This window comes from Pristis pectinata, chromosome 30 (genome assembly GCF_009764475.1).
Source record: "Pristis pectinata isolate sPriPec2 chromosome 30, sPriPec2.1.pri, whole genome shotgun sequence".
Classification (NCBI taxonomy): Eukaryota; Metazoa; Chordata; class Chondrichthyes; order Rhinopristiformes; family Pristidae; genus Pristis; species Pristis pectinata.
The window spans coordinates 6,661,510-6,671,400 of record NC_067434.1 but is presented as its reverse complement, the minus strand read 5'-3'; the positions used below and the strand labels follow the sequence as shown (position 1 = coordinate 6,671,400).

At 55.7% G+C, this 9,891-nt stretch overlaps 1 protein-coding gene across 1 annotated transcript in view; it reads left to right on the top strand.

Annotated features, from left to right (window-relative positions):
- The first annotated feature begins 3,620 nt into the window (after positions 1 to 3,620).
- Positions 3,621 to 9,891, top strand: part of LOC127584616 (uncharacterized) — a 51,758-nt gene continuing 45,487 nt past the window's right edge. Inside the window, exon 1 of the mRNA XM_052041429.1 lies at positions 3,621 to 3,875. Within this exon, the coding sequence (XP_051897389.1) occupies positions 3,846 to 3,875 (30 nt within the window). The 5' untranslated portion in view covers positions 3,621 to 3,845. The remainder of the gene's footprint in view (positions 3,876 to 9,891) is intronic.

Sequence of the window (9,891 nt, the reverse complement as noted above, 5' to 3'; positions counted from 1 at the left end):
AACACAGTTACACCAACAACTTACACTTATACAGCACCTTAAATCAGAATTATTATCACCGTCCTATGAGGTGAAATTCACTGTTTTGCGGCAGCAGTACAGTGCAAAGACATAAAATTACTATGAATTACAAAACAAATAAATAGTCCAGTGTAAAGAAAGGAATAATGAGGTAGTGTTCATGGGTTCATGGATTGTTCAGAAATCTGACGGCAGAGGGGAAAAAGCCATTTCTGAATCACTGAGTGTGGGTCTTCAGGCTCCTGTACCTCCTCCCCGATGGTAGTAACGAGAAGAGGGCATGTCCTGGATGGTGAAGGTCCTTCGTGATGGGTGCAACCTTCTTGAGGCAGCCTCCTGAAGACGTCCTTGATAGTGGACATCCTTGAAGCAATAAGATGCCCCAAAATGCTTCACTAGGCTTCTGTTAAATCAGTAAGCAAAAACCCAGTTAAAAACCCTGTCAAAAAAAAAGTCGTATTCCACATGCTCATTGGATGGTTGCCTTTGAGCTGCCCCTGAGAAGGAGGTGTTGGTTCACCTTGAACTGCTGGAGTTGGGCAGTGTAATGAGGTAGAGAACTTGAACATTTGGGCCCAGTGATGATAAAGGTCCAGAGATATATTTCCAAGTCGAGATGGCACGTGGCCCAGAGGAGAGCTTGGATAGTCTTCTCACGTACCTGTCGTCCTTGTCCTTCTAGATGCCAGATGCCACGGATCTGGAAGCATAATCCAAGAAGCCTTGGCAAGTTGTTGTGACACAGTCTGTAGATGCCACCTCCTGCAACCACAGTGTGCTGATGGTGGTGAATGCTTAACATGGTCCATTATCTGCCAATCAAATAATGCCCACGTTGGATCTGCCTTGGATGGTGCCAAGCTGCTTTCATCCATACAATTGATGTTAGGGGATTATAGGATGATCCAGTATCCAGCAGAGGTGGCTAGTTACTTTGGTAACTGGATTAATCACTTACATTTTACATGCAAATTCAAAGAAGGTGGGGGAGCGAGATGGTAGGAGATGAGTGGAGTAGTGGTTGTGGGGAGATGAAGAGTAGCGGTGGGTGCGGAGCGGAGAGGAAGGGCAGTGGTTGGTCAAGAGAGGTGGGCTGGAGGAAGGGAGGAAAGTGGAGGTGGGGAGGAGTGGGGGTTGGTGGCGCAGGAGGGGGAGGTTGGAGGAGAGGAGGTAGGGAGTGGGAGGTTAAGGAGAGCAAGCCTCGGGTGGGTCCAGAGGATCAGGGACAGAGGGGACATGAAACCTGCCCAGCTCCCTGATGTTGCTCCCACTTAGAAATATGAGGCACTTTGTTTTAAGGGGCACTACCCACAGGAAGTTGTTGTTGGCGGATTCTGGGTGCGCAGCTGCTGTGATCTTGCAACTGTTGCTGCAAAGTCAGCGGCTGCTTGCTGGCGGGGGCGTCCCAGGGGAGTATTGATAGGTGGAGGGAGGGGAGAGGGAGGATGATGGGGAAGGGGAGGGGGAAGGGGAGGAGTTGGGGGGGAGGAGGAGGAGGGGGAGAGGGAGGAGGGGGAGAGGGAGGAGGGGGAGAGGGAGGAGGGGGAGAGGGAGGAGGGGGAGAGGGAGGAGGGGAGGGAGGGGGAGGAGGGGAGGGAGGGGGAGGAGGGGAGGGAGGGGGAGGAGGGGAGGGAGGGGGAGGAGGGGAGGGAGGGGGAGGGGAGGGAGGGGGAGGGGAGGGAGGGGGAGGGGGGGAGGGGGAGGAGGGGGAGGGGGGAGGGAGGGGGAGGGGGGGAGGGAGGGGGAGGGGGGGAGGGAGGGGGAGGGGGGGAGGGAGGGGGAGGGGGGGGAGGGAGGGGGAGGGGGAGGGGAGGGAGGGGGAGGGGGAGGGGGAGGGGGAGGGGGAGGGGGAGGGGGAGGGGGAGGGGGAGGGGAGGGAGGGGGAGGGGAGGGAGGGGGAGGGGGAGGGGAGGGAGGGGGAGGGGGAGGGGAGGGAGGGGGAGGGGAGGGAGGGGGAGGGGAGGGAGGAGGGGAGGGAGGGGGAGGAGGGGAGGGAGGGGGAGGAGGGGAGGGAGGGGGAGGGGAGGGGGAGGGGAGGGAGGGGGAGGGGAGGGGGAGGGGAGGGGGGGGGAGGGGGAGGGGAGGGAGGGGGAGGGGGAGGGGGAGGGGAGGGAGGGGGAGGGGAGGGAGGGGGAGGGGGAGGGGGAGGGGAGGGAGGGGAGGGAGGGGGAGGGAGGAGGGGAGGGAGGGGGAGGAGGGGAGGAGGAGAGGGAGGAGGGGAGGGAGGGGGAGGGGGAGGGGAGGGAGGGGGAGGGGGGGAGGGGAGGGAGGGGGAGGGGGGAGGGGAGGGAGGGGGAGGGGGGGAGGGGAGGGAGGGGGAGGGGGGAGGGGGGGGAGGGGGGGAGGGGAGGGAGGGGGAGGGGGGGAGGGAGGGGGGGGAGGGAGGGGGGGGAGGAGGGGAGGGAGGGGGAGGGAGGGGAGGAGGGGGAGGGAGGGGGAGGGGAGGGGGAGGGGAGGGAGGGGGAGGGGAGGGAGAGGGAGGGGGAGGGGAGGGAGGGGGAGGGGAGGGAGAGGGAGGGGGGGGGGAGGGAGGGGGAGGGGGAGGGGAGGGAGGGGGAGGGGAGGGAGGGGGAGGGGAGGGAGGAGGGGAGGGAGGGGGAGGAGGGGAGGGAGGGGGAGGGGAGGGAGGGGGAGGAGGGGAGGGAGGGGGAGGGGAGGGAGGGGGAGGAGGGGAGGGAGGGGAGGGGGAGGGGAGGGAGGGGAGGGGGAGGAGGGGAGGGAGGGGGAGGGGGAGGAGGGGAGGGAGGGGGAGGGGAGGGAGGGGGAGGGGGGGAGGGAGGAGGGGAGGGAGGGGGAGGGAGGGGAGGGAGGGGGAGGGAGGGGAGGGAGGGGGGGAGGAGGGGAGGGAGGAGGGGAGGGAGGGGGGGAGGAGGGGAGGGAGGGGGAGGGAGGGGGAGGGGGGAGGAGGGGGAGGGAGGGGGAGGGGGGGAGGGGGGGGAGGAGGGGGGGAGGGGGGGGAGGAGGGGAGGGAGGGGGGGGAGGAGGGGAGGGAGGGGGGGGAGGAGGGGAGGGAGGGGAGGGAGGGGGGGGAGGAGGGGAGGGAGGGGAGGGAGGGGAGGGAGGGGAGGGAGGGGAGGGAGGGGAGGGAGGGGGAGGGGAGGAGGAGGGGAGGGAGGGGGAGGGGGAGGAGGAGGGGAGGGAGGGGGAGGGGGAGGAGGAGGGGAGGGAGGGGGAGGGGGAGGAGGAGGGGAGGGAGGGGGAGGAGGAGGGGAGAAGGGGAGGGGAGAGGAGAGGGGAGGGGAGGAAGAGGGGGCGCAGGTAGAGAGAGGGGAGGGAGGGGGGAGGAGGAGGGGAGGGAGGGGGAGGAGGAGGGGAGGGAGAGGGGGGAGGAGGAGGGGAGGGAGAGGGGGGAGGAGGAGGGGAGGGAGAGGGGGAGGAGGAGGGGAGGGAGAGGGGGGAGGAGGAGGGGAGGGAGGAGGAGGAGGAGGGGGAGGTGGGGGAGTGGAGTGGAGGGGGCGCTCCCGGGAGTTGGGGGGGGGGAGAGGGATGGAGCGTGGGAGGAAGAGCGGGCCCTGGGAAAGGATCGAGCGAGCGGGCGGGGGCGCGCCCGGGGAGGGAGGAAGCGGGGGCGCGCCCGGGCACACCCACGGTTCCGCGCACGCCGCCGGCGCTCCGTGTTGGGGGGGGGGGGAGCTCATGAATAATTCATCAGCCGCTCGGCTCCTGCGTGTCGGGGTGATCGCGGCCGCGCCGCACAGTCCGCTCCCGCCGCTCCGACACCGGCCGCCCGGCCGTGCCCAGCCCAGCGCCGCCGGCGCCGATGTGGGGCGGGCTGCGGGCGGCCCTGCGCCCAGCGGGAGGGGAGCCCGAGGCGCCCGCAGCCGATGCAGCCCTGCTGGAAGATGAAACTGCAGGTACCGCGCTCCCTTTGTCTGCCGAGCCCGGAGGGGGGATCCCGGGCCACCGACCCGCAGCCGGGTAGGGGGAGAGCGGGAGCGGGGTCGGAGATACCCCGGGGGTGGGGTGAGGGGTGTGTGTGTGGGGGGGGTGAGGGGTGTGTGTGTGGGGGGGGTGAGGGGTGTGTGTGTGAGGGGGGTGTGTGTGTGGGGGGGGTGAGGGGGGTGTGTGTGTGGGGGGGGTGAGGGGGTGTGTGTGTGTGTGGGGGGGGGTGTGGGGGTGTGTGTGTGTGTGTGGGGGGGGGTGAGGGGGTGTGTGTGTGTGTGGGGGGGTGTGAGGGGGTGTGTGTGTGTGGGGGGGTGTGAGGGGGGTGTGTGTGGGGGGGGTGAGGGGGGTGTGTGTGTGTGGGGGGGGTGAGGGGTGTGTGTGTGTGGGGGGGGTGAGGGGGGTGTGTGGGGGGGGTGAGGGGTGTGTGTGTGGGGGGGGTGTGGGGTGTGTGTGTGGGGAATGGGTGTGGGGTGAGGGGTGTGTGTGTGGGGGGGGTGTGGGGTGTGTGTGTGGGGAATGGGTGTGGGGGGTGTGTGTGGGGGGGTGAGGGGGGTGGGTGTGTGGGGGGGGGTGAGGGGTGTGTGTGTGTGTGGAGGGGTGAGGGGGGGATCTGTGTGGGTGGTGGGGAACTAGGGGAATACCTTTACAGGTTGTTTTGCTGGGGTTGTTAATAACGTGTATTAGAGACAGGACTCTGCAGACAGCCTGCTCTGCTCCCCATCACTAATCCTGTTTGACTGGGCATTGGGCTTTGCTTTATGCACCCTCCAGATGAGTTGCTGGGCATCTTGCTGCTGATTTCCAGACTAGTTGGTGTGTCAGGGCTGAGACTGGGCCCTGGGGTGGCTGTGTGTCCCTGCTGGGCTCCACTGCTATGGTGCGAATGCAGGATCTATGCCCCATGCCAGGGAGGCAGTGCATCACCCCTGCCCCATTGGAGGGGAGGGTGTCGGGCAGTTGTTGGACTTTAGCCATGGACTCTTATCTGTGGCTGGGGTGCAGTCCTGGAGAAGGAGATGTCTCTCACTTTTTTTTAAACTTTATTTACAGCAGGGTAACAGGCCCAGGGGGTCCGTGCCACTCATTTAAACTCATGATAACTTACCCGTATGTCTTTGGAATGTGGGAATCTTCAGGGAAAATGCTTGTCTACACTGGGTGTGTTTGTTTGGGTGAGAGTTGGAATCAGGAGTATCTGTGTTCCCTCGGCCGGAGAGGGGTGGTGGCTTTACCCCACTGAAACCTTGAATCAGCCCAGGGCTTTGGTGCCTGGCCTCACCAGTGTATTGCTTGGTCTGGGCAGTGTGTGGATTGTTTCTTTCGAGTGGGTTCTGGAAGAGATTGAAATGGTTTGCAATGTAGATGGCATGTATTCTGGGCTCTGCCTTCCCTGTTCTGGGAAAGGACTGCATGTAATCCTTCTGATTGGGGTGGAATTCAGTGTGGAAGGAAAGGAGGAGGATCAGATTGTAATTGGATGAGTTCAGCTTAGTCCCAAAGCACCTTTGACCTACAGGGATCTCCAGAATTTTCTGTTTTTATTTTGGGTTTCTTTGCACTTGTTTTGTTTCTTCTGCCTTTCAAAGCATTTAATAGGAGTGCACTTTGGTTTACTAGAAAATATAGTTTGCACACAGCAAGATCGTACTGCGATCAGGCGCAGGATAATTTTTGTTGATTTAATTCAGCTGCTGATCCACCCTGGACGGCAGTCTTGTTACATTAATGTTTGTGAGCGGGTGCTATCGAAGATAACCTCTCTCGCTCTCTCTGAGTTTTCTTGTGGGTTCCCCAGGGCACAGACTGTCTAATACCCAGCCCTTGTGTTTAAAGTGCACCGGCCCAAGTTCAACTTCTTGAAAGATTAGGCCTTGCATAATTTAGCAAAATAGCGATGTGTCAACGACAGAGTTGGTAACGATCAATACAGGCAAGGAGCAACAGAGTGTTTTATGGACTGATAGAGATGCAGCATGGAAACAGGCCCTTCAGCCCATCACATCTGTCCCAACCATCAACCACCCACTTATGCCAGTCCTACACTGATCCCATTTTACTCTCCTCAACTCCCTCCAGATTTTAACATTCACCTGCACACTGGGAGCAATTTGCAGCAGCCAATTATCTACCAACCCGCACGATTTTGAGATGTGGGAGGAAACCGGTGCACTCGGGGAAACCCACGTGGTCACTCCACACCAATACCTCCAGGGGTCAGGATTGAACCCGGGCTGTGAGGCAGGAACTCTACCAGCTGCACCACTGTTATCATCCCACGTTATTTTGACATGGCTTACATTTACTGTTTTACTTTGGGATGGTGTAGGATGAGCTCTTATCTGACCTACGCCGGTCTGCTTGTGTCTCGCTGTCCCTGTCAGCAGCTTCTAAGCGCTTGTATTGACTCTGTGGTGGGACTGGGATGTATGACAGACAACGTGGAACTGCACACAATGCACTGTGGGCTGACAGCTTGATTCTGAACCCCGGGCTACTGCTTGCTCGGAGCTTTCTCAGATTGGCAGGCTGTGACTAGTGGGGTGCCATTGGGATCGGTGTCTGGTCCCCAGCTAATCACAATCTCTCATCAATCAATTGGCTGAGGAGACCGTACTTCCCAGTTTACTGATAATATCAGCAGGTGTTCTGTGAGTAGGGAGGACGATGAGAAGCAGTTTCAAGGGAATGAACAATAATATGGCAGATGCAATGTAATGTGGAGAATGTGATGATATCTACTTTGCTGCACAAAAGAGAAAAACAGTATTTATTAAATGGTGAGAGACCGGATAATGTTGATGTTCACCTGGGTGTCCTTGCATGCAAGTCACTGAAAGCCAGCATGCATTGCAAACCAAGCAGTCAGGAAGGCAAATGGTACGTTGGCCTTTGTTGTGAGAGGATTAGTATCTAGAGTCAGGTTTATTATCACTGACGTAGGTCGTAAAATTTGTTGTTTTGCGGCAACAGTTCAGTGCAAGATGTAAAAATTACTATAAGTTACCAAAAAAAAGTGCAGAAGAGGAATAATGAGGTAGTGTTCATGGGCTGTTCAGCAATCTGATGGCGGAGGGGAAGAAGCTGTTCCTAAAACGTTGAGTGTAGATCTTCAGGCTCCTGTACCTCCTCCCCAATGGTAGTAACGAGAAGAGGGCATGTCCCAGAGGGTGAGGGTCCTGAATGACGGATGCCACCTGTTGGAGATGTCCTCGATGGTGGGGAGGGTTGAGTAAAGGTGGCTTACCGCAATTATACAGGGCCTTGGTGAGACTGTATCTGGAGGATTGTATAGGCAACCCCCACGTTATGGGGGAGTCTGCATTCCTAGAAAATGGTCCGTATCACAACTTTCTATAACAAAAACCTACGTTAGCTGCACGTGTGTCGAGAAACGCGACTTGAAAAAAATAAATGCTTATTTATTTACCTTTTTCATATAAATTCTGTGAGAGAGAATTTTATTCCACACCTTAAATTTTTGGGTAGTAATTTGTGAATTCTGTGAGGGTGAATTTCCATAACCTGAATGGCTGTAACGCGGGGGTTGCCTGTTTACGGTTCTGGTCTCCTTGCCTTGAAAAGGATATACTTGCAACAAAGTTTCACTAAACTTGTTCCTGGGATGGTAGGTTTGCTGTACAAAGGGACATTGAATCAACTAGGCCTGTACTCTCCGGAGTTTAGAAGAGTGAGATTTCATTGAAATGTACAAAGATCTTGGATGGGTCAATGAAGGGTGAATGTTCTGAGGATCCCAGAACAAGGGGTCACAGTAAGGGTACGGACTGAGGTGAGGAATTTCTGTACTGGTGGTGAATCTTTGGAATTCACCAGCCTGAAGGGCTGTGGAGACTCCGTCACTGAGTTCATTCGAGGAGGAGGCCGGTAGATATCTGGATATTAAGGGGATCAAGGGATATGGAAACAGTGTTGGAAGATGGAGTTGAGGTAGAAGACGGGCCATGGTGTTGATGAATTATGGAGCAGGCTTGAAGGTCTGAATGGCAGTCACCCCCCCCCCCGCCCCCACTCCTAATTAGGTTGAAATGTATTCCAGACCTCGGAGTCCAGTGGGGATAGTGGAGTCAGTCAGCTGGTATTTCGGGATGAGTCACTTGTTAACCTGGAGTCTGTTTATTCTTGATGACCTAGCCAGGAACCATCCCTGGGATCACACTAACTGAAGCCACGGCCAGCGAGAGGGAGACTTGTAATATTGTGGGAGTCCTCTGCTTTATATCTGGACTTAAAGAATGTGTAACATATACTTAATTTATGATGGCTTAATTTTTTTTTAGGGACAGCAATGTAAAAGCAGAACAACTTGCAAGGTCCTCCCAGGTTACAGAAGGGTTCGTTCCTGTGAACTGTTTGTAATCTGAACAAGTTGGAAATGCAGCCACAGACCGAGTCCTCGGCGGCAGAAGATGCCTGCAGCCTTGCTGTAGCCGGCAATTCTGTTCCGCTGGTCTCCCAAACGCTTGTCCGTGTGTATGGGCTGTGCGCGTCGGGTGTTTGTAAGCTGCGGAGGACCTGTCTTCTCCAATATACAGTGAAGATCACCCCTCAAATATTGGTTTTTATCCTGGGATATGGGTACTAGTTGCTACTAGCTGTAATTTAGATTCTAGTGTAAAACCAACCTCTGGTAGTTATGAATATCTAACAAGCACAGCAATAATTAACCTGTATGTTGGTAATAGTATCCTTAACCATTCCTTGGCTCTGAAACTGGCAGTGTTAAATTTTATTGTGCAGTTGCTAATACAACTCTAACCAATTTATGGTATAGTTAGCAGCACTAATTAACCTGCAGCAGAGTGCTTTCACCGTTAAGCTGTTTTAGTGAGGGCTGAGTTTGTTCCCCCGGATGGTCAGTTTGTCAGTTCCTTCAGTTTGAAAGGTTTGTTTTATTGAAGAGTAGGCAGGGCCAGTGAGTGAGACCTCGCAGTATGGAGTCACAACTCAAGTTTGGATTGAAATGGGGGAGAAAGTGCAGTGTTACTGGGTTTGTAACACACCTTACAACCTTGTCTTTGACCAAGCTGTGCCCTCGCACCTTCTTACCTGACTCTGTGATGAAATTTGTTCGATATCTCTTCCACAAAATGTTTTGGGAAGTTTCTCTGTGGTTCTAGAGAAGTAGGATAGGATTTTACAGCACAGAAACAGGCCATTCAGTCCAACTCAGCCATGCCGACCAGTGGGTACCCTTCCATATTAACCCTATCACTAGCACTTGGTCTGTAGACTTCTAGTCCAGAGGTTGTAACTGTATTTCCTCTCACATGAAGGCCATTAGAATTCTTGAGCTAGTGATTAATAAGGATAATATTAAACAGGTTTATTCTTATGATATGTAAAACATTGGCTATTTATGTATAAAATTTACAAAAAATAAAGCTGGAAATAACTCAGCAGGTCAGGCAGCACTTGAGCTGAGAGAAACAGATATTGTATCAGATTGGTAATCCTAGTCCTCTCTCAACAAATGTTGCCTGACCTGAGTTTTCCAAGTATTTTCTGCTAATATTTCAGGCATATGGCATCTGCAGTTTTTTTGTTTTTAGCCCACTTCTGTTTGCTGTAATTGGTTTTCCTTTATCCAACGCCCATTGTCACGTTGTGTCGTTTCTTTTTGCCTCCTGCACCTTCCTTCCCAGTCCCTTATCCTGTGTCACTCCTTTGTCATTCAGAAGTGTGATAATTTCAAAAATAAAATCTGCAGATGCCAAAAATCTGGAGTAAAACAGAAAATGCTGGCAGCACTCTGAGAGTCAGGCAGCTTCTGTAGAGAGAGAAACAGTTAACATGATTCTAACCTACCTCTCTAGAAGCACAGAAAAATTCCCCAAAGCACCTTGTGGAAGGAGTCTCAAACAATTCGACAGAGTCAGGTAAGAAGGTACGAAACAACAAACAGTCCAGCATCTGCAGTCTCTTGTGTCTCCAGAAAGATACAGAAGCAAGTTATTGGAGAGGTCG